Source organism: Acinonyx jubatus, chromosome A1 (genome assembly GCF_027475565.1).
Source record: "Acinonyx jubatus isolate Ajub_Pintada_27869175 chromosome A1, VMU_Ajub_asm_v1.0, whole genome shotgun sequence".
Classification (NCBI taxonomy): Eukaryota; Metazoa; Chordata; class Mammalia; order Carnivora; family Felidae; genus Acinonyx; species Acinonyx jubatus.
In genome coordinates this window covers 80,963,269-80,984,775 of record NC_069380.1, presented here as the reverse complement: position 1 = coordinate 80,984,775, position 21,507 = coordinate 80,963,269, and the positions used below count along the sequence as shown (strand labels likewise).

Genomic DNA, 21,507 nt, shown 5'->3' with positions numbered 1-21,507 from the left:
GGAGCCAAAGTCGTGTGTAGGGGCCTCAGAACGGGAGGGCTTCCTCCAATTCTCAGCTTCTTCCCAGCGGCGGTGACTCTCAGGCTTCCCTGGGGGTGGAGGAGGGTAGCACCTGTCTCCTGCCGATATTGAGGCCATATTTCCTAGATGTAAGGCGTTCAGATACCAGTTTCCAGAGTGCAAGTGTGTGCTGCACAGAGCTTTCCAGGGGATGCTGAGGGTCCTTAGGGATACGGAGGAGCAAAGTGTGACCCAAGAGCCCAAATGCAGAGCGCTGGGCCGGGACGAGGGGGTGTGGGCAGCTGGGGCAGGAGGGCCACACAGGGCAGTTTTGGTCCCCCAAGAGCCCTCCAGGTCAGGCAGCAGAAAGCGGGACATCACTAGGCCCTTGAGAGTGCTTTCTCTCCTCCCTAACTCCTGCAAGGGTCTGGCACAGCTCACACCTGAACTTCCTCCAACTAGGATGGCTGCCCTCTACAACACAGCTTCCCTTGGGGAAAGCCATTTAAAGCCTTGGCTTCGTGGACACCCTGGTGGGCCACCAAGAGGAGGCCGGAGGCACACAGCTTCGCGGTGAGGCAAATGTCATTTGAGACAAACGATCACCAACTCCTGACTTCAGCAAACCGTTCTTCCGCTGAGCATCCGCCAGTGCAGGAAATGGACGATGTCCACCCGCTCGTACGCACTCGAAACCTAGGTAGAAGTCAAATACCTCACTTGCCCTCAGTAACTAAAACAGGTCACCAATTCAAAATATCTTGACTTCTTCCACTTTTTTCCGTCTCCTCTGCCACCCCGCTGCCACCCTACCATCCTCTTCCCTGACGGCTGGAAAGTAACTCACCTCTTTTTCCTTCCTCCAGTCTCGTCCCACTCAAATCTCCCATCTGTCCAAGAACTAGAGTGTGGGACAGCAGTGGAGTGAAGAGTCTTACGTGAGCCTGGGGCCCTGCTGTCCCCACCCCCACCCCTGATGTAGACAGTCTGCGGGGACCTCACCCTGGAGAGGGACCCAGGCTCACCTGACACTCTCAGTGCACTGCTGTCCCCTGTGGTGTAGACAGTCTGCGGGGACCTCACCCTGGAGAGGGACCCAGGTGCACCTGACACTCTCCGGGCACTGCTGTCCCCCGTGGTGTAGACAGTCTACAGGGAACTCACCCCAGAGAGGGATCCAGATGCACCTGAGACCAATGTGTGCTCTGCTGTTTTGGGGTTGAGTTTTCTGCATGTCAGCTAGGTCCAGTTGGTCTATAGGCTGGTGCAGGACCTCTGTGTTCTTGTTGGTTCTGCCCATTTTTGGAGGCAGGGTATGGATGCCCCTATGTTATTGTAGAACTGCCTATCTCTCCCTTCAAGTCTGTCAATGCTTGCTTTGTTTATTTAGAAGCACAAATGTTTAGTGTGCATATACAGTATATGTATTTTTAAAGTTTTATTTATTTAAGGAATCTCTATACCCACGTGGGGCTCCAACTACAGACCCCAAGATCCAGAGTTGAACGCTCTTCTGACTGAGCCAGGTCCCCTAGTGTGTATATCTATGTGCTTATAATTGTTATGTCCTCTTGTGAACTCACCCTTTTATCACTGTTACAGGAGACAAGGGCAGCATATTATTACTATCATCATTATATAATGTGCTTTGTCTCTTGTAACAACTTTTACTTAAAATCTGTCTTGTCTGAAATTAGTGTAGTGACCCCCTTCTCTTTTGGTTACTAATTACAAGTAAGACCCTTTTGTATTCTTTCACTTCCAACATGTGTGTGTCCTGAGATTGAGACAGTATGTAGTTGGACCCTGCTTGTGGTCCACTCTGCCAATCTGTGTCTTTTGATGGGCGAGTTTAATCCATTATATGAGAATACATGATTTGCTCAATAGGTAGGTTTATAATTATTTTTGTGCATTTGTCTTTTAAATCAGGTAGGAAATAACAGGTGAAGTTACAAACCAAGAAACACAATAATTCGCCCGTGTGTTCCCCCTCACCCTGGGTCTTTGGGGCCTCCGGCTGTGTCTAGGCTCTTTCTATCCCACCTCAGGGGCTCTCTAAAGCATCTCTTGGAGGACAGCTCTAGTGCAAATAAACTTTCTGCTTTGTCTCTCTGGAAATATGTCACTTTCTCCCTTATATTTTAAGCACAGTTTTTCTGGATACAGAATTCTTTTTTTTTTTAATTGTTTTTAACATTTTATTTATTTTTGAGAGACAGAGAGAGACAGAGCATGAGCAGGGGAGGGGGAGAGAGAGAGAGAGAGAGAGAGAGATACAGATCTGAAGCAAGCTCCAAGCTCTGAGCTGTTTGTTAGCACAGAGCCTGACGCGGGGCTTGAACTCATGAACTGCGAGACCATGACCTGAGCTGAAGTCGGACGCTCAACCGACTGAGCCACCCAGGCGCCCCTGGATACAGAATTCTTGATTGGCAGGTTGTTTGTTGTTGTTGTTTCTCTCAGCACTTCAAGTATGTCCCCGACTGCCTTCTGGCCTCCATGACTTCTGATGGCAAATTGGCTCTTAGTTTCACTAAGAATCCCTTGTAAGTGATGAGTCACATCTCATAGCTTTGAGATTCTCTGTCTTTGTCTTTGAATTTGATTGTAATGTGTTTCAGTGTGGGTCTCTTTGAGCTTATCCTGCTTTGAGTTAATTAAGCTTCTTGGATTTATACTCATATCTTTAATCAAATTATACACCATGACCAAGTGGGATTTATTCCAGGGATGCAAAAAAATTTTCAACATAAGAGAATCAATGTAACACATCACATTAATAGAACAACACACACACACACACACACACACACACACACACACACACGGATATCTGTTAGATGTCAGTGTTCATTGCAGTATTATTCACAATAGTCAAAAGGTGGAAACAACCTAGGTGTCCATCTGAATGCATAAATAAAATGTGGTGTATATATATACGAAATGGAATATTATTCAGCCATATAAAGGAATTAAATTCTGACACATGCTACTATACCGATGAACCTTGAAAATATTATGGTAAATGAAATAAGACACAACAAGACAAATAGTATATGATTCTCCTTACATGAAACGTGTAGAATGGGCAAACTAATGAAGACATAAGGTAGATTAGTGATTACCAGTGTCTGAAGGTAGGAGAGAATGGGGAGTTAACTGTTTAATAGTTACAGAGTTTCTGTTTTGGGTGATGCAAAAGTTTAGAGATAGGTAGTGGTGACTGATGCACAACATATGAGTTTAATTAACACCATTGAATTGTACACTTAAAAAAGGTAAAATGGCAAATTTTATGATGTATATTTTACCACAACTTTAGAAATTAATAATATACCAAAAGCCATTGACTTGTACATTTTCAATGGATGAATTGATGGCACATGAATTATAATCTCAATAAAACTATTTTCTTTGAAAAAGCTATGAAGACAATTTGGGGCACAATTGGGGAAGATTATATATGTTCCAAATATTAGATTAGAGAAGACATTGTTATTTTGCTAGGTGTGACAATGGTATTGTGATAGTGGAGGGGATTATCTTTTTTCTTAGGAGAGGCATGGTGGTAAACTGAGTTACTAAGCATGATCATGCCAGTACTTTCCTTTTGAATGGTTCAGGAAAAAAATGTGCGTGTGTCTTTCAGATGGCAGAGGAGGGGCAGGAGCAGGAGAGAGATAAAGGAGGGGGGATAAATATGGCAAAATGGTAAACACTGTTTAGATATGGGTGTATATTTTACAGCCTCACTGTATTTTGAAACTTTCAAAATAGTTGGGAGAAAATCCCATTCTATTCAACATTAATCAGAAGGTTCTAACCAATGCAATAAGGCAAGAAAAAGAAATTACGAGGCATAAATATTGAATAGGAAGAACTTAAGCTGTCTTTATTCTTAGATGTGATTGCATATGTGGAACATCACAGGAATCTACTAGAACTAACTAGTAAGTGTGGCAGATTCTCTCTATATGCAATAAAATCAATTCTCTCTATGCAATAAAATCAATGTTTCTATATAACAAACTATTGGAAAAATTTTTTTAATATTGTTTAAAATAGCATGAAAAATATCAATTTATTGGGAGTTAATTTAGATGTGCAAAGTCCTATAGGAAAAAAATATATAAAACACTGCTTTAAAAAATCTAAAGTAGACCCAACAGGGGGCGCCTGGGTGGCTCAGTCGGTTGAGTGACTGACTTCGGCTCAGGTCATGATCTCACAGTCTGTGAGTTTGAGCCCCGCATTGGGCTCTGTGCTGACCACTCAGAGCCTGGAGCCTGCTTCTGATATTGTGTCTCCCTCTCTCTCTGCCCCTCCCCCCACAGGCATGCTCTGTCAAAAATAAGTAAACATTAAAAAAATTACAAAATAAATAAAGTAGACCCAACACTTTGGGTATACATTATATTCTGGGATTGGGCGACTCAATATTGTTAAGCTGTCCGTGTTCTCCAAACTAATCTATGGATTCAATGTCATCTCAGTCAAAATTTCAGCATTATTTTGGAAGAAATTAAAAACTTGATGGGGGGAGATTTCACTTTCAGAGCAGTTTTAGGTTCATAGCAAAACTGAGCACAAAGTACAGAAAGTTGTCAGATACCCTCTGCCCTGCACCTGCACGCAGCCTCCCACTATCCAAATTCTGCACCAGAGTGGTACCTTTGCTATAATCAGTGAGTGAACCTACATTGACAGCATGATCGCCCAACGTCCATGGTTTATGTTGGGGTTCACTCTTGGTGTTGGACATTCTATGGTTTTGGCAAATGTATGGCATGTGTCCACCATTATAGAATCATACTGATACTGCCCTAAACAGCTTCTGTCTTTCCTGCCCACTAACTCTCAGCAACCATCGGCCTTTTTATTGTCTACAGTTTTGCCTTTTCTAGAATGTCACATACTTGAAATTATATACTACGTAGCCTTTCAGACTGGTTTCTTTCACTTAGCAATAAGTAAGTTTCCTCCAGTGTACCACAATCTGTTTATCCATTCATCTACTGAAGGATGTCTTAGTTGTTTCCGGGGTTTTGCAATTATGAATAAAGCTGCTATAAACATGCGCATGCAGATTATTGTGTGGACATGTTTTCAGCCCATTTGGGTCGATATCAAGGAGCATGGTTGCTGGGGCGTATGGTGAGAGTATGTTTAGTGTTGTGACTGCCAAACTGTCCTCCAAAGCAGCTGCACCTTTCCCGCCAGCAGTGAATGACAGTCCTGTGTCCTCATCAGCACGGCCGTTGTCAGCATCAGGCTCTGGCTGTTCCAACAGGTGTGCCCTGGAATCTCACTGTTGTTTTTCTTTGTTTTAATTTATAATTCCCTAATGACATGTGATGTGGAGCATCTTTTCATTATGCTAATCTGCTGCACATATTTATGGGGTCTATTTCTGGGCTCTGTATTCTGTCCCATTGATCTATTTGTCCATTCTTCTGCTAATACCACACAGTCTTGATTACTGTAGCTTTACAGTAGGTCTTGACGTTGGACACTGCCAGTCCTCAAACTTTGTTCTTCTCCCTTAATAGTGTATTGGCTATGGGGTCTTTTGCCTGTACATATAAATGTTAGAATCAGCTTGCCAATATCTGCACAAAAACTTGCTGGAACTTTGATCGGGATTGCATTCAATCTATAGAGACAGCTGGGGAAAACCGACATGCTGACGTTGTGAATTCCGTTTCATCAACATGGACTATCTCCCCATTTATTTAGGTCTTTGATTACCTTTCATCAGAGTTTTATAGTTTTTCTCATGCAGATCTTACACATGAACTTTGTTAAGTGTATACCTAAGTATTTCATTTTGGGGTTCTAATGTAACTGATATTATGTTTTTTTATTTCAAACTCCACTTGTTCATTGCTGGTATAGAGGTAAGTGATTGACTTTTGTATACTGACCTTGTATCCTGTAATCTTGTTATAATTGCTTATTAAATCCAGAATTTTTTGGCAACTATTTCAGATTTGCTACATAGGCAATCATGTAATCTGCAAACAAAGAAAGCTTCATTTCTTTCTTACCAATCTTTATACCTTCCTTCCTTCATTTCTTTCTTTCTTTCTTTCTTTCTTTCTTTCTTTCTTTCTTGTTTTGTTTTCTTTCTTTCTTTATCAAAATTTAAAACTCTCACTCATCAAAAGCAAGTTTAAAAGACATCTATAGACTGGGGAAAATATTCACAGTAGATATATCTTTCTTTTTAAGTTTATTTATTTATTCTGACGGGGGTAGGGGCAGAGAGAGAAAGAGAGAGAATCCTAAGCAGGTTCTGCGCTGCCAGCTGCCAGTGCAGAGCCCGACACAGGGCTCAACACCATGAACCGTGGGATCATGACCTGAGCTGAAATTAAGAGTTGGCCACTTAAACGACCGAGGCCACCCAGACACCCCAACAGTAGATCTGATAAAAAACTCGTATCCAGAATATACAAAGAACAATGCCAAATCAATAGGTAAAACAAAAAGAACTCTGTTAAAATTGTCAAAAGACTTGAACGATGTTTAACTGTGTTAAAGAAGAAATCCAAACAGCTCAGAAGCATGTGAAATGTTCACAACTTCTCTAGCAATGAGGAAAATGCAAATTAAACCACAGTAGGGTACCATTTCACATCCAAAACCAAGGGATTGATAATAAGAACTGTTGGCCAAAATGTGGTCCAGCTGGAACTGTCATACCTGCTGCAGGAAATGTTAAACTCTCTTTGGAAAACTGATCGGCATTTTCTAATGAAGTCAAGCGTGCAAGTGCTGTGATCCGGCAACTGCAGTCCCAGACTGTACCCGAGAAAGGTGAGGGTGCATGTCCATCAGGAGGCATCTTATGCGACGCTCACAGGAGCAGTGTGGGTGATGGCCCCGGTGGCACCTGCTGGGTGCCCCTGCAGTAGAAAGGAAAGGAAAGCTGTGATGGAGTCACACTTGGCAGGCAGGTCTGTGGCCACAGGCGAGAGTTGGGTCCAATCCTTCACGCTGCTTTGATCAAAAGTCAGCTGACACAAATGACTGCATCTTGTATGAGTCCATTATTATAAAGTACCAAGCGAGCAAATGAACCCAGTTCGCCTGTGGTTACTTGTGGGCAAGAGGACACGGGGGGTGGGGGGACAGGAGGGGGGCTCTGGGTGCTGATAAGGTTGTGCTTCCTGATCTGGGTGTAGGTTCAGTGAAAATTCATTAAGCTGTGAACTCCTGGTCTTTTCACCCTTTATGTACGTATGTGATACTACAATAAAAAGGTTTTCAAAATGCCATTTAGCAAGAGATCAAAAAATGTGAACTACCTAGGAATAAATCTAACGAAAAAAATACATAAGACTTCTTCACACGAGTCGACAAAAAGTAAAGAAGAATTAAGTAAAGGGAAGGGTCTGCTCTGCTCACGGTTTGGCAGAGACAGTATCATAGGTTTGCCAGTACGTGCACATGGGATTTGATTCTCAGTCTCGTTAACTGTCAGGGAAACGCCAATGAAGGCCAGCCACAGACAGAAATCAGTGTATTCTCACTTGATGTGCAAATCTTATGAAGTCTGACGAGAGCAAGTATTGGAAAGTCTGTGGACCAGCAAGTAGGGTGTAAAATTGATGCCATCACTTTTGAGGATAATTTGGCATTATTTTCTTAGGTGAAGCGTCTCCACACGCTACTGCCCAGCCATGCCACTTCCCAGTGTGTCCTGGGGGGCATGCTCAGCACCAGTGTTTACACTGACAGCCAAACACGGTTCAAATGTCCAGCGTCAGGAGTCCCAATAAACAGTGAGGCGTACCCCACAACAGAGTAAGAAACACCTGTGAAAATGAGTGAAGTCGAGCGTCCCTCAGGCACACACATGACACCGTATGCTGCTCACACAGTTTAGAACAAGAAAAGACTAAAAGCACACGTGTACATAGGATGTATGGGAGGAAACAAAAGGGAAAGGGTAAAGAGGGCGGTAAGCACCAACCATGGGGGAGCAGCTACTTGGGGAGATGTCTGTCCTCGACGGGGTGAGGTCACACTAGTAATTATGTTCCGTGGACAAATGGAACGAGTCAAGCAGAGCTCAGCGCGGCTGTTGCAGAGACAAAGGTCGTGACTAACCTGGGCTCTCACCTGAGGGCCAACGCCCAAGAGATCTCTGCTACTTTAACCCGACCTCCGCCCGCTCGGCCCTGCACGCTCTGGCCTCTGGGACCATTTCAGCCTAAGTTGGCCCTGCTCTCTCCCTCAGTCCCCATCCTTCCGTCAGACCAGAGACTCGAAGGAGACCTTGGGACTGTTTCCCTTCTTACTTTATATGGTTTTATTAAGCAGTGACTCCCTTAATAACTGTCTCCCTTTTTTGGTATTTTCTGTATTTCCATATAAACATATAAAACAAAATCTTAGTTTTAAAAATCCAGAAAACGTCTCCTAGTATGAAGGCTGGAAACTGATGGTTGGCCCTATCCAAGATTAAGAAGGAAAAACAAAACAAAAAGCAAAGAACGTTGCCAACGTTCAAAACCCACAGGCCTGCATCCAGAGCTTGCTTGCAGGAACCCGAGGCTCTGGCCTCAGAGGGGTAGCAGCCCCCAGGCCCACCTGCTGCCCGGCCGCTGCTGCCCCGCGTGGGTGTGAGACTCCTCTCTGCCGACACTGCCTGCCTCCAGCGTGTGCTCCGTTCCTCTTTGGTGTCCTTACAGGAGAGAAGACTCCCCACAGCGGCGGCGAACTGTCCCCTCTAACGAGCTCCTTTGGCTGATGAGGAATCTGCAGTGGAGAAAGGAAATGCCCTCAGCAGGCCAGCCCCGGGCTGCGCCATGGAGCAGCCCAGAACCTGGGGGCCTGTGTGGGTGTCACCGGGGCTGTTGGCTCAAAGAGCTGAGACCTGTCCTGATGGGGACGCAGGAAAAGAAGGCCACAATGGAGCCAAACTGGAAACCAGTGGAGAGCAGACCCGTTTCGGGGGCCACTCCTGCTGGTGCTGAGAGATGCTGTGCTGGGGAGTGGAGCTGGGGCACCAGGTCAAGGTCAGGTGGGGCTGGGGGGAGGGGTGGTACCTCCCATAACCAAGCAGAGCCCAGTGTTCTCTCCCTTTCTCCGATCTGCAATGGTCCAGGCGGCAACAACAACGTGAATGCTAACCCACCTAACCCCCAGCAGGACAGTAAGGATGCAAAACGGTTTCTCTAACTCATCTGCCCTGTGTCACTCTGTCCACATCGCATCTGGTAGATTATGCCACTAGAGTCCCTGGACCCAGCAGGGCTGGTGAGTGGGGATGCCCCCCCCAACCAGGCCTGCTGACAATGGTCTTGGAGCCCCAGGCTGTGAGCAGGAGGCCCCTCTCCCTCGTCAGCAACTGTCCCTTCAGACCTGGCTACAGACCCAGACCCAACTGGTGTTTCCACCCTCCCACACGTGACTGATGGTGGCTGTTCCTGTGGCAGGTAAGAGATCGTGACGTGTGTTGGAGAGGGCCGAGAGCCCTGACCTCAATTCTAGACCAACCTGAACCCTGACCAGGGACCAGAATTCGAGCAGCAGGTATCTGAACCCTGCACAGCAGCCTACACTAGCACATTGGCTAAAGGAGGAGCAAATGTCCAACATCACTGAAACTGAGGTGGAAACGTGATGGCCCAGAGTGTTGCTATTTCGTAATAGCTTTTCTCTCTCCCCTTGCTCCTCCTCCCTCTTCTTTTTAACTCTCACATTTTATCACAAACCTTGTGGAACAAAATGAAAATTCCTTGCCTGGCATGGACCTAGAGCAGAGATCACTGAAGTTCATTTAGAGAACTCCCAGGGATTTCCAAAAGTGCTCTGAGCATTAAGCCATTGAGGGAAATAGAGGTGCCTTTTTAAATCCACAAATACAATAATAAAGTAAGATGCTATTAGTCATGTGTTCTCACTAGAAGAGAACCGTGGGAGTCTCCGCCTGCGCTGAGCGAGCGCTGGGCTTGTTTCCTGCCTCCCACACCCACTCTGGTGAAGCCACATGCCGCGTTCGCTTCTAACCAGTGTTTAATGATTTTCATTTTTAATTCCAAGAGGTTTAATTCACGCCGCAAGGGACAGTCTATACACAGCAGGAATCACAACTTTGCACCGGAGGCGCAAGCCGGCCTTCTGCTCCTGCGGCCCCGCCCACCTGCCCGCCCCACCCCTGCGGCCTCAGGCCTCCAAGCGGATGGACGGAGACCCAGCTATACCCCACTACAGTCCAGGACCCGGCCTCCCAGACGCCCCGCCCTCCCCGCCCCCCCTCCCACCCCGGCTCTGACGCTGACCACCAGCCGCAACACGGCCCACTCTAAAACGAGGAACGTGAGAATCTCTAATGCGAGTTCCTGGGCACAGTGCTGGCTGTCCCAGCCCAAGCCAGCCCCGGGTCAGCCGCGAGCGTGCTGTGCGCGCGGTGAGTGGTGCGCAGGGGCCCAGAGGTCAGCGGCTGGGCGTACGTACGCAGGCCGCCGTCTGCCGTCCACCTGTCACCCATCCCTGTCCATCCGCGGGCGCGCACCGTCCTCTGTCCACCTCTGACCTTCTACTCACGTTCATCGTCTCCCTGCTCATCTGTCCGCCACCGCCCATGTACCTACCTCCCCGCGCACACACTTCGACCCGCAGAAACGCACAACTTTGGGCTCTGTCACTGGGTCTAACTTTTCCTAAACCGCCTGCCTGGGGTGGTGGGGCGGGGGGGGAAGGCGGCAGAAGCATAGGGGCGTCCTGGCCAAGCTGGGGGGACCCGGTCAACCACCGCGCCGACCACGCTCACCGTCCGCCCGCCTGCGCTCACCTGCGGGTCGGCTGCCGCGGGCTCTGGTCTGGGGGGGCTGGCGCGCGGAGCGGCCCCAAGGAGGCCCGGCCCACCGGCCCCGGGACCTGGGGTCCCCCGGTCTCCTGACCCCGGCCCCGCCCCCAGCCGGGATCCGGCCCCGCCCCACCCCACCCTGGCCCCGCCTCTGCTCGAGGCCCAGACCCCATCCGAGCCCTGCCACGTTCACCCGAAGCCCCGTCCCAAGCCCCGCGCCTCTAGAGGCCCCGCCACTGTCCCTCCCCCATCCCAGGTCCCGCTCAGCCCTAAGCCCGGCCCCTACTGGGGCCTCGCTCCGCCCCGCGAAGCCCCGCCCACTCCAGGCCAAGCCCCACCCCCTTCCCAAGCCCCGCCCCGGCCGAGGCCCTTTCCTCACCGGGAAGGCCCGCCCCGCCCGAAGCCCCGCCCCACCCAGGGCAGCACAGGTGCCAGGTCCCACAGCCTCAGACCCACATGGGGTGGGCGGGGCTTCTCCAGCTGGGCCTGCAGGTGACCGGCCCAAGGGCTGTCCCTGGTCGTGCTACACAGTGTCTCACGAAGCCCTGCAGCCACACCAGAGCGAGTCCTCATTCCTGAGCCGGCACAAGAAACCTGTGTCAGTGTCCCCGGACCACGGAAGCAAGGCACCACAAACCAGGCGGCGTAGAACAACAGAAATCTAGTTCCTCCCAGGGCTAGAGGCCAGCCAGGGTGCCAGATGGAGGCGTCCCTGGCCAGCTATCCCTCTGCAAGCTCTAGGGGAGAGTTCTTCCTGCCTCTTCCAGCCTCCCCCGGGCTGACGGTGGGCCGTGGTGTCCCATCACCCCCTCTCTGCTACTTGCCTTCCTCCCTTTGTAGGTCCCGCTGCCTCTGTTCAAATGTCCCTCTTCTTATAGGACACCAGTCACTGGATTAGACCAGCTGGGGACACAGTCCTTCCCACAAAACCTTTGGGGCATCATCCTGCCCTCCAGCAGGCAGCCTCCGCTCTGATGTTCCAGTGCAGACACCTCTGGGTTCCCCGTCACACAGGGCACTATCTGGGTCTCCAGCCAGCTGCTTCTGCTCCTCTGTTCCCTCCACGGGTTCTGTTGCATGTCTCTGGGAACAGCCCAATGCTCTCTGGCGTGCACACTTCTCTACAGAGGGCCGTTCTCAGGCTGTGCCCTGGCGGTTGGTCTGCACGTCCACACAGACTGTCCCATGCAAGAGAAAGAGTTTGCTGACTTTAAGTAAATCGGAAGATGTGGATGAGCAGCACGGAGGAGGCGACATTAGGGCTGCAAGCCAGCCGGTACCCAGGAGCTGGAATGCCCACCAGCCTCCCGAGTATGGTTGGTGCCAGACCGCGCAGGACACTTGCTGCGTGGGCTCCCTCAGCAAGGTGAAAACATTTCTCCCGGGAGAAATGGGAGTCTGTCTGGCCAGACGACTCAGGGTTGGCTATGCTGCCATATGCTCACACTATCCCCTCTGGTTTAGTGTCCAACAGTGGCGGCTTTCTCTTTCCCGCCCCCACTACCTGCTGGTGGAGGTCCTCCTGGAAGAGGAGGTGCTCACGTATTTATTCCTTGGCACGAGTGTGGGCACAAGTGTTCTCTCCTGTGTCACCACGCCTGTGGCTGCTGCCAGGGTGCCTTCTGTGGCCACCGGCAGTGCCTCTAGGTTAAATGGCTTATATATATATATATTTTAATTTTTTTAATGTTTATTTATTTTTTGAGAGAGACAGAGACACAGCAGGAGCAGGGGAGGGGCACAGAGAGGGGGAGACAGAATCCGAAACAGGCTCCAGGCTCTGAGCTGTCAGCACAGAGCCTGACGCGGGGCTCGAACTCACAAACCGTGAGATCATGACCTGAGCCGAAGTCGGACGCCCAACCGACTGAGCCACCCAGGCGCCCCTGGCTTATATTTTTTAAAACCCCTGTTGCAATGGGAGGGTGTGGCAGGACAGGGGCAGGAACGGACACAGCACGTAGCCTCTGGGCGTGAGCCGAGCTGATGTGGGCCGAGCCCAGCAGGTTCACCGGGCAGTGCGCCGAGGCCGGAGCCGACCAGATGGGAGAAGCGAGGGTCCGGGCCTAATGAAGTTGCCATGCTATTCCTCAACCTAGGACAGGGACAGGCATACTCGGTCACCTCAGTGGCCTGGCAAAGAGTGGCACCCTCAGCCTTGTCTCCCCCTCTGGGGGTTTCAATTCTTGGGGATTTGGTCCAGCTGTGGGGGCCGGACCAGAATATGTACAGAAGACAATCAAAAACCACCAGCATTAAGCGATGTGCAATTAGACTCTGCCATAAATGGCAAATGCAGGTAGTTTGGAATTGCTAAGTGGGTCAAAGATACCTGGGAGAAGAAGTGGAGCTGTGGGTTTTCGGTGCCTGCCACTCAAGACTCATGGCAGTGCCACGGAGTTGTTTGTGGTCCCACAAAACGTCATGGGAGCGTGTGAGATCAAAACCCGAAGAGACACTCATGTTCCACACACCTGCTGCTTTCCTTTTGTGAGAGGAGGGAGAATGTCAGCTCGCACGGATGGCCCTCTCATTTCTTCAGATTCTGGAAAAGACTGTGGAAGAGGCATGGACTTGGAAATCTGAAAAAGGGCGTCGTCCACTCTCCTTCGTGCAGCCATGAAATTTCGCTCTTGTGGTGCTGCGGCAGGAAACTTCTGGAGGTCTGTGGGGTCGGCTGGCAATGCAGAGCGCGGTCAGGACTAAGTCTGCGGCACAGATGGAGGTGATGACCCCAGCGGAGCGTGCCCGGCCCGCTCCCCCCGCGGCCTCGCTCTGGCTCCCAGTGCTGGTGCCAAGGCTGACAGGGTCCCAGCTTTGCTGATGGAGGGCGCGTGGCCTCTCTGAAGGCACAGCAACGTTAGAGCAACGTAGGAGCTGGCCGGCTCAGGCTTCACCACCTCAAACCATGAGTGAGGCCCGACATCTTGCCAACTGTCACTCAACTGTCATTTCTGATTGCGCCCCACTCTGATCCTACCAGGTTGTGTCTATCTTTGTCCGTTGACGTCGCGTATTCCTTTCTCTACGACGCATGTCTAGTTTTCACATTTCAGGTAAAGGTTTGGCGGGAAAACGGCAATTACCAAAAGAACTCGGAGGCGAGCCTGGCCCCGGGAAGGGAGTGCCCGTGCCGCCCTGCTCTCCAGGCAGCACCCTGCGGTCCCTGAGAATGGCAGGATCCCTGGCCCACGGGCTGGGGGCTGAGACCGGGAGTCCATTGCCTGCAGCGGGCCTATCTTCAGGCCGTTTCCATCCACCAGACTCCTGGGAGTGTTCTTGTTCCTGGGGTTTTCTCCTCTCCGCCCGGTGTGCAGGTCACGGCCAGTGTCCCGAGTCATTACTCCACGGGGACGTGGGGTCCTTTGTGAGGGTGCCGCGCACTGTCCCCCGGCCCACCAGCTGCCTCCTTCTCACCTGCTCTCTCGCTTCTGCCTCATTTTGCAAATTTGCCTTCCTTTTCCCTTCTTGGCAAAAAGAATTCTCATAAGGGCCCTGGCTTTTGTACAACGTCAGAAAGACGCGCAGGCCGATTCTGTCCTCCGGGCCACTGTGATCCATCCTGAGACGCTGGAGTCCATTTCGAGGGAAGGAAAGGAATCTAGGTGAGGAAACACATCTCAAAACACTGTCCAGCTCCCCATGTGAGGGAGACGTGCTGAGGCAACTCTGGCACCCTGAAAGCGGGTTTGGGCTAGCAGCGCACGGCCGTAGAAGCGCCTCCCACGGGACACTCCCACGGGCACGCCAGATCTCTGCGCATCGCTTGAAGTGACCGCCCCCCTTTCAAACACTTCTCATTTTCAAGTAAGGCAGCCCTTTGTTCGTAAACGCTCTCTTCTCTCCCCATGCCCACCGCACCTCCCCAGTGTAGGACGCTAAGTTCTTGGGTTACTTCTCCAGATCTCACTTTATTTTATTCATAAATCATGAAGTAACCCGGGTACTCAAAACAGACTCCAGTTCCATGGCTTCGCATCGGCACCTGGTGTTTCCCCCAGTGTGCAGATTGCGCCCTGGCACCCTAGTCCAGACGGGACATGTGGGCACTCCCTGAAAAGCACCCAGCCTCCCTCTCTGCTCTGGACAGTCACCATGGTGACCACCTGGTGTCCAGTCGGGGCAGAAGGTGCTGGAAGCCAGGGTCTCCTGAGCTCCCCCAGCTGCTCCCGGGGCCCCATGGCCACCCCCTGCCCCAGGAAGCACCCACTTTCTGCCCTCCTGAACCCTCTTCCTTACACCAGTAGCTTCAAACTCTCTGGCCAACACACGCATGACACGCATGTATAAAATGGAACCAAAGGTCCCACGACAGCACCTTCTTGGCTGGGTGTGCACACCCCCGTGGCTGCAATCTGCCCTGGGGGCTGCCTTCTCCACCAGAGGTCTCTTTTGGAGACGCTGTCCAGTGGTCCTTGGAGCCCAGTACAGCAGCAATAGCTGTTCCCAACTCTGTTCCTGGCTCAGAGACTTCTATCTTCGCCATCTGGGGTTACACATGCAGTGAGCGAAGGCCCAGCGAGGGCACTGTGGGCTGGACTGCTGTCTCTCACACATGCTCCCGGACCAGCAGCAGCTGCTACATGACCTGACAGCTTGTTAGAGACACTAGCCGTTGGGCCCCATCCCCAATCGATCTGGACTGGGTCTGGACTCGGTCTGGACAGGGCCACGCTGCACGGTCCTCAGTTCTCCTAAACTTGCGGAAGCCACTGGGCAACACAGGCCCCTGCGTAATGTCTTGACGGGTTTGCACTGTAGCCACACACACCGCAGATTTGGCTCAAGGACCCCCTTCCGAGGTCACGTGCTTTCAGGTCGCTCCTTAGGCCACTTTACCCCTGCCTCGGAACTAGTATCTCAGATAAGCTGTCAGAGAATCTTCTGTGGTTTGGGGGCTTCCTGTGGAGGAGGTGACTCATGAAGACTGACCGCCTCCAGGTAAACACTGACATGGCTGCTTGAGAAGCACCTGCATGCACACCTGAGCCCACACCTGGGCACACACCTGCATGCACACACCTGGGCGCACACCTGCATGTACACCTGTGCACACACCTGGGCACGCACTTGCACGCACAGCTGCAATTCCGTGTCTGCTTGCGAAAGTCAAGGATCCCTGACACCTTGCATGAGGAACCCCTGCCTCCTCCCTGGCTAAGCGTTTCCCAAACTATTCCACAGGACAATGTTGGGAAACTGGAGGTGACACTGGCAGTGTCTTCTCGGCAGGGACAGTCAGGGCAGTGAGAATGTCTGCATCAAACTCCGCATCAGGATGAGTCAGAAACGTGGTTGAGAAAAAGACCACAGCAAGTAGCGATTCTGCGAGAGCATCCGTGCCTCAGGGAAGGAAGCGAGCACGTGGTGAACTCTGCAGGGCCCGGGAGGCAGGGGCGCCTCGGCAGCCGCATGGTTTCCTGTGGCGACCACGCCTACGCAGACACGACACGGACATGGCCTGAATGTGAGAAACAGCTTCTGACAGGAGGTTTATATATTTTTTATTACTTTTAATGTTTATTTTCGTATTTCGAGAGCGAGCCAGCAGGGGAGGGGCTGAGAGAGAGGGAAAGAGAGAGAATCCCAACTCCGCGCTGTCAGCACAGAGCCCAAGGCAGGACTTGAGCCCATGAACCTTGAGATTGTGACCTGAGCCGCCCAGTGGCCCTAACGGGAGGTTGTAAAGGCAGCAAGTGTCCTCACTGCAAGCACAGAGGATGTGGGTGAAGCTGGTTCCTCTAGAAGGGCCTGCCACCAGCCTTCCCCAGGCGTGTTTCCCCCAAATTCCTAAACAACATGCAGTGTTTCTTGATTCTTCATGCTGCAAAGGCAGGTGTGGGCAGGCTCTGCAGGCAGCAGGGTCAGGGTCAGGGTTCAGTTGGAGCCCTCATGAGCCCCTGGGGTGGTGGGGCCAGGGCCCTGCCATTGGCCGACAGCCGCTCGACCCTTCAGCACATCCCTCATGTGCACCATCCATCCCTAAACCCAGCAAAGCAAAGGGCTCCTCTCACCAGGCGAGGGACGTCAGCAAGGACACCAGTGGGACAGCAGTGAGGACACCAGGCCCTGCTTGCTCTCAGGGAAAGGCAGGACTCGCTCTTCCTGGATGAGATGATGGAAACGGGCCCAGCTGATTTCTCCATCCATCTTGTGAGCACAGGGGCATGGACTTTCCACCACCAGTCTTGGAGCCAAGTGTTGGCACAAGGCGTCCTGAAGCCGCGGCCCCGGGTGGGCGGGGTGCTGGCAATTTCCCAGATGGCGGAGGACGTATGGCGGGGCCGGGGCTGCGATCACAGAGGAGGAGCACGGGGCTCTGGGGTCTCGGCTGACAGAGGTACGGGATCTGGACTGGACGGAGTGGAAGGGCCTCCCGACATTCAGGCCTCAGGCCAAGGCCGGGCAGCAGCAATGCCCCAGGGGTGCCGGGGAGCCAGCAAGAGCTCCAGAGTCGGACACCAGAGCAGTCGCCCACCCCACAGAGCCCGCTTGCCCTGGCCTCTCCTTCTTCACCGTCACATGAGTGTCCTCGAATGCCTGTCCCTGCCGGTCTCCCGGAGGAACCACCACCTGCACATGCCCGATGGGGGGCCCTGGCCTCACCCCAGGCCACAGCTCTACCGTGCCTGTGCCCCGCGGGTTCCCGGCACCAGCGCTGCCATACGTGCCCTGCAGCTGCTCCGGAGCCTGCCTCGCCTTCCCCATCCTCGGCTCCGGCACATCAGGACCATTTGGGGCCCAGGAGACATTGTGTCCTTAGCAGATGCCGGTCACCTCTATGCCCTCCCACAGGACGTGAAGCCGCGAAGCCTCGCTGCCTCACTGCCTGGCGTCTGGCGCTCGGCCACTCCAACCACGGATTCATGCTCCGAGGGCGACGCCAGGGGCACTCTGCTGCACCATGTCCAGGGCCTGTGGCCAGGGGCTGTGGGGGAGGCGCCCCGCAGGCTGACCTCTGTCCACTGAGCACCTGCTAGCCCTGCGCCCCCGTGCCTCCCCCAGGCGCTCCGACCTGCCCGCTTCCTGGGTGTCGTTGGCCATTCCTTGGCGTGTCTCCTGCACGGGCCAGGCTCTGCCTCCACCTGTGACCTCCCTGCCTGCCATGTGCGTGGGCCGTGCTTCATGAAGGCTCGCCTGTGTCTGTCGTGTGAGCAAATCAATGCAAGCTCCTCTCCCCACTGACCTCCCAAGAGAGGTGCGCTGTCTTCACCTTCCTCCGCGAGGGGACACGGTGCCGGTGCCGGTGCTGCACGCCATCCCGTGGGTTCCTTCAGGCTGAGAGGAATTCTTCGTGTGGGGCTCTAGGCCCTGCGGATCGAGGGAGGGGTCTACCTCGCCCTGTCACGGAGGTTTAGGGGGCGGCGCTCAGGCCCACGGGGAGGAAGGCCTCTGGGTGCCAGCAGGTTGGAACACAGGGGTCAGCAGTGTCGGGCTACAGCTCAGGGTGTGCCCGCTGACCACCCAGGTGAGCATGCGGGGGACCCAATGAGGCACTTGCTTTCAGCTGGTGGCTTTCGTTCTTTGTGGCTCTACAGAGCTCTACGGCAGGACTTGCCCCACACTTTCTAGCCACGCCCACGCACACAGGCGGTCTGCAGGGGTGCGTGTGAAGGCCAAGGGGTGCGTGTGAAGACCAACAGCTCCGTGCCCTGCAAGTCCGGATGAGGAAGGGAGAGTGAGCATGGGACCCAATCCGGTGGGGGGAGGGAGGGGCTCTGGGACCCTCCAAGGAGAGTGTCCTGCAGGCAGAGGTCTTCAGGAGGCATGTCCTCTTGGCATCTTTATGAGCCATTCTCATGCTGTGACATTAGCGCCACATGCCACGTTCTGGGGCCAAACTGTCAACAAGATGTGGTGAGCTCCTGGCTCTGCTCTTGGGTGCTGGAGATATCAAATGGAATAAAACGCACCCCAGAGACCGGCCCTTGGTGGATTCCAGATTGCTGGGCCAGAGGCACGCGGACAGGTGAGATAAAGCCTCACAGACCGTCAGATGAGCCTGCTGTGCCGTGTCCACACCAGTGGTCCGCAGGGAGTGGCACTCACCTACTACAACACAGAAATAAATAAAACCGATGCTGTTTTCAAGGCAGATGTTTACATCATTTCTCCACTGACTCACTTCCGACTAGATACACTTCACTTCACCTTCAAGTGTTTGAATTTATGTCACCGCACTCCATAATCGTACTGTGACACAGAATTGTACCTAAGGGGTCTGTCCCTGTACTCCAAGGGTTTTGGTCGAATTGTGAGGCTCTTAAAGCCAACAGTTCTAGGAACACTCCACTCTGAGCTCCCCTCAGGGAGATCTGTAAGAATCAGGTCTTCAGCCATGGGTTTGCTGAAACGGGGCATACAATCACCAAACACCCTTTAAAATTCAAAGGTACAACTTAGGTTTTGCAAATAGCACTGTATTAATTTGGTCTCTTAGAGAATAATGTGGCAAAATACAAATCATCCAAATTTTTAAGAATTGGCAAAGATTAATCTAACACAGAAATCTAAAAAAATTCCAATAAATTTCAATTAATTACTCTGATCATAAATAATCTTTATTAAAGCATGCATATTCTTGTGATTCAAAACAAATATTTTTTTCAAAACAATTATTTTAAAAGAATGATATACCTAATTTAAAAAATGACATGAGTGTTTTATTTAAAATTATTGTAGTAAAAACAAATAGACATTTAGAAGGTATTTGTCATTTTAGAAAACACAAGCAGTAAGGATTAAACTTACTTTCCAAACTCACTGCTAGAATTAAAATTGCACATCACAGAAATGTTTAATCATGAATAATGACCAACAGATTATGACACAAAAGCTAAATAAATAAAAACCCTTCTGATTTTTTTTTTTACCAAAAAATCATGAACTGATGAATTGACAATAGAAAGTTAACATTAACTTCAGGAAAAAAGGCACATCCAGGCAGAAGAGTCAAGGTGATCCATAAGGTGCAGCGTGTATTATATACTGTGCATGATCAACTGAATGTAACAAATTAGTCTGGAAGTCTCGAAACCATAGCAGTAATAGTTGTCACACTGGGCAGACAGGAAGCCCCCTCCAATGGAGCGCTCTGTCCCCGGGGCAAGGGGCTCACAGGGACGTGCGGTCCTGGACGTGTCCCAAGTGTCCGGTTCCACACGGGGGTCAGCTCCTGAAGCTGTGTACCCTCTTGGTGCCTCAAAGACTTGACCGTCTCTCTGGCCGAGGCACGCACCTTGTGATTGCGGCTTTCCACAGAACTGGGGCCAGTAAAAGACTGAGGGTGGTCACACTCAGGATTAGGAGGTACACCTGCAACAAGTAAGACTGTCACACTCAAGACTAGGAAGTACATTTGCAACAGGTAAGGCTGGCGTGGTCACACTCAGGACCAAGGTGCACCTGCACACCCTGTATGGCCACAGGCATAGGTAGATTTGGATGTGAGGTGCCCTGAGATGATGCATCATGGTGCACACTGGGTCACCCTCGGGCTGACCCCCTGGAGGCTCTCACGGGGAGCACGCAGCCTCAGGACAGGTCTCGGACAGAGCCTGTGCAGAGTTCATTCTTCCACAGCAGTGTCAGTATCTAGACTCATCCTGTCTTCCTCACACTCACAGACACAAGGAGACAACTTTAATCCTGAGAGTTTACTAGCAGGTCACAGGTACTAAGAGGAACTTCCACATTCATTCGGCCCAATTTAGGGAGCAGGTGTGCAGAAGCGAATACTGGGGCGTCACGTGGTGAGGCGAGCCTTACTGGCAACAGGATTCCCCAGGGAGGGGTGCTCGCTGTTAAGGGGGCAGCAGACTGAGGGCAGGAGGCAGACTCCTGTCCTGGCTTCAAGGACAGACCCACACGTTCACACGTGCTCGCACAGGCATCAGAAAGGGCAAAATGAAAACGGATGCAGAAGGGTAAAGGGTCAAATCAAGTTTAAGTAGGAACTACCATTCATGAACTTGTATGTGTACAAACCACAGTGTTTCTAAGCTGAGAACTACAGATGTGAGCTGGTCCCCATGGCTGCGAGTGTGTGAAAGGTGTGTGGTCTTCCGGCCACAGCACACAGGCTATCTCTCAGAGAGCCACCTGTTCAGAGCAGGGGGTCCAGGCTCCCTCTACGCTGTCACCCGACATTTATCCCTGCATCAACAACAAAGTTCCTGTAACATCCACCCAGCTTTTACTCAAACAGCGACTCTCTACTTTAGTTGTGAAACGTTCCTAGTTAGCACGTCACCTGTCCTCAGACCACTTGGGGCTAACACTGAATTGGTCACCTGGCCCTGTCCTGAAGGACACTAACTCCTGCCGTGGCAGACAACAGACCGTGGCCTATTTACCCCTGGGGTGGGGGGCCACCACCCACAGACCACAGCCAAACACAAACGTCCTGCTTGCCAAATTTAAAGTGACAAGCACGGGTCATCAGATGATACTCCTCAAGTTCTAATTCACGGCCAGTTTGAAAAGAGCACATGACAAAACTGGACAGAAAGCAAGGAAAGCGCACAGGATCAGGTGGGTGTGCACAGGAACTCACGCACACAGGCATGTGCACAGCCAGCACAGGGCACACAAGAGAGCCAGGCCCAGGATGAACGGACCAGAGACAGAGGCGAAGAAGGCCAATGGGAAGTGGGGGGCTCACCTTCAGGAGCTGCGCAGAAGGC

General features: G+C 51.7%; 1 protein-coding gene and 1 long non-coding RNA gene across 11 annotated transcripts in view; both read right to left on the bottom strand.

Moving 5' to 3' along the window:
* Positions 1–4,102: 4,102 nt before the first annotated feature.
* Positions 4,103–10,916, bottom strand: LOC113601140 (uncharacterized). The gene is made up of 3 exons (XR_003422307.2): positions 10,808–10,916; positions 8,602–8,769; positions 4,103–6,911 (listed from the first exon to the last, which is right to left on the bottom strand). It is a non-coding gene; the product is annotated as an uncharacterized LOC113601140 (long non-coding RNA).
* An 8,445-nt stretch (positions 10,917–19,361) lies between these two features.
* Positions 19,362–21,507, bottom strand: part of TMCO3 (transmembrane and coiled-coil domains 3) — a 50,934-nt gene continuing 48,788 nt past the window's right edge. For all 10 annotated transcript variants that reach the window (XM_053218179.1, XM_027065277.2, XM_027065274.2 and 7 more), the window contains one exon: positions 19,362–20,137. In XM_053218179.1, coding sequence (XP_053074154.1) covers positions 20,024–20,137 — 114 coding nt within the window. In that variant the 3' untranslated portion in view covers positions 19,362–20,023. The remainder of the gene's footprint in view (positions 20,138–21,507) is intronic.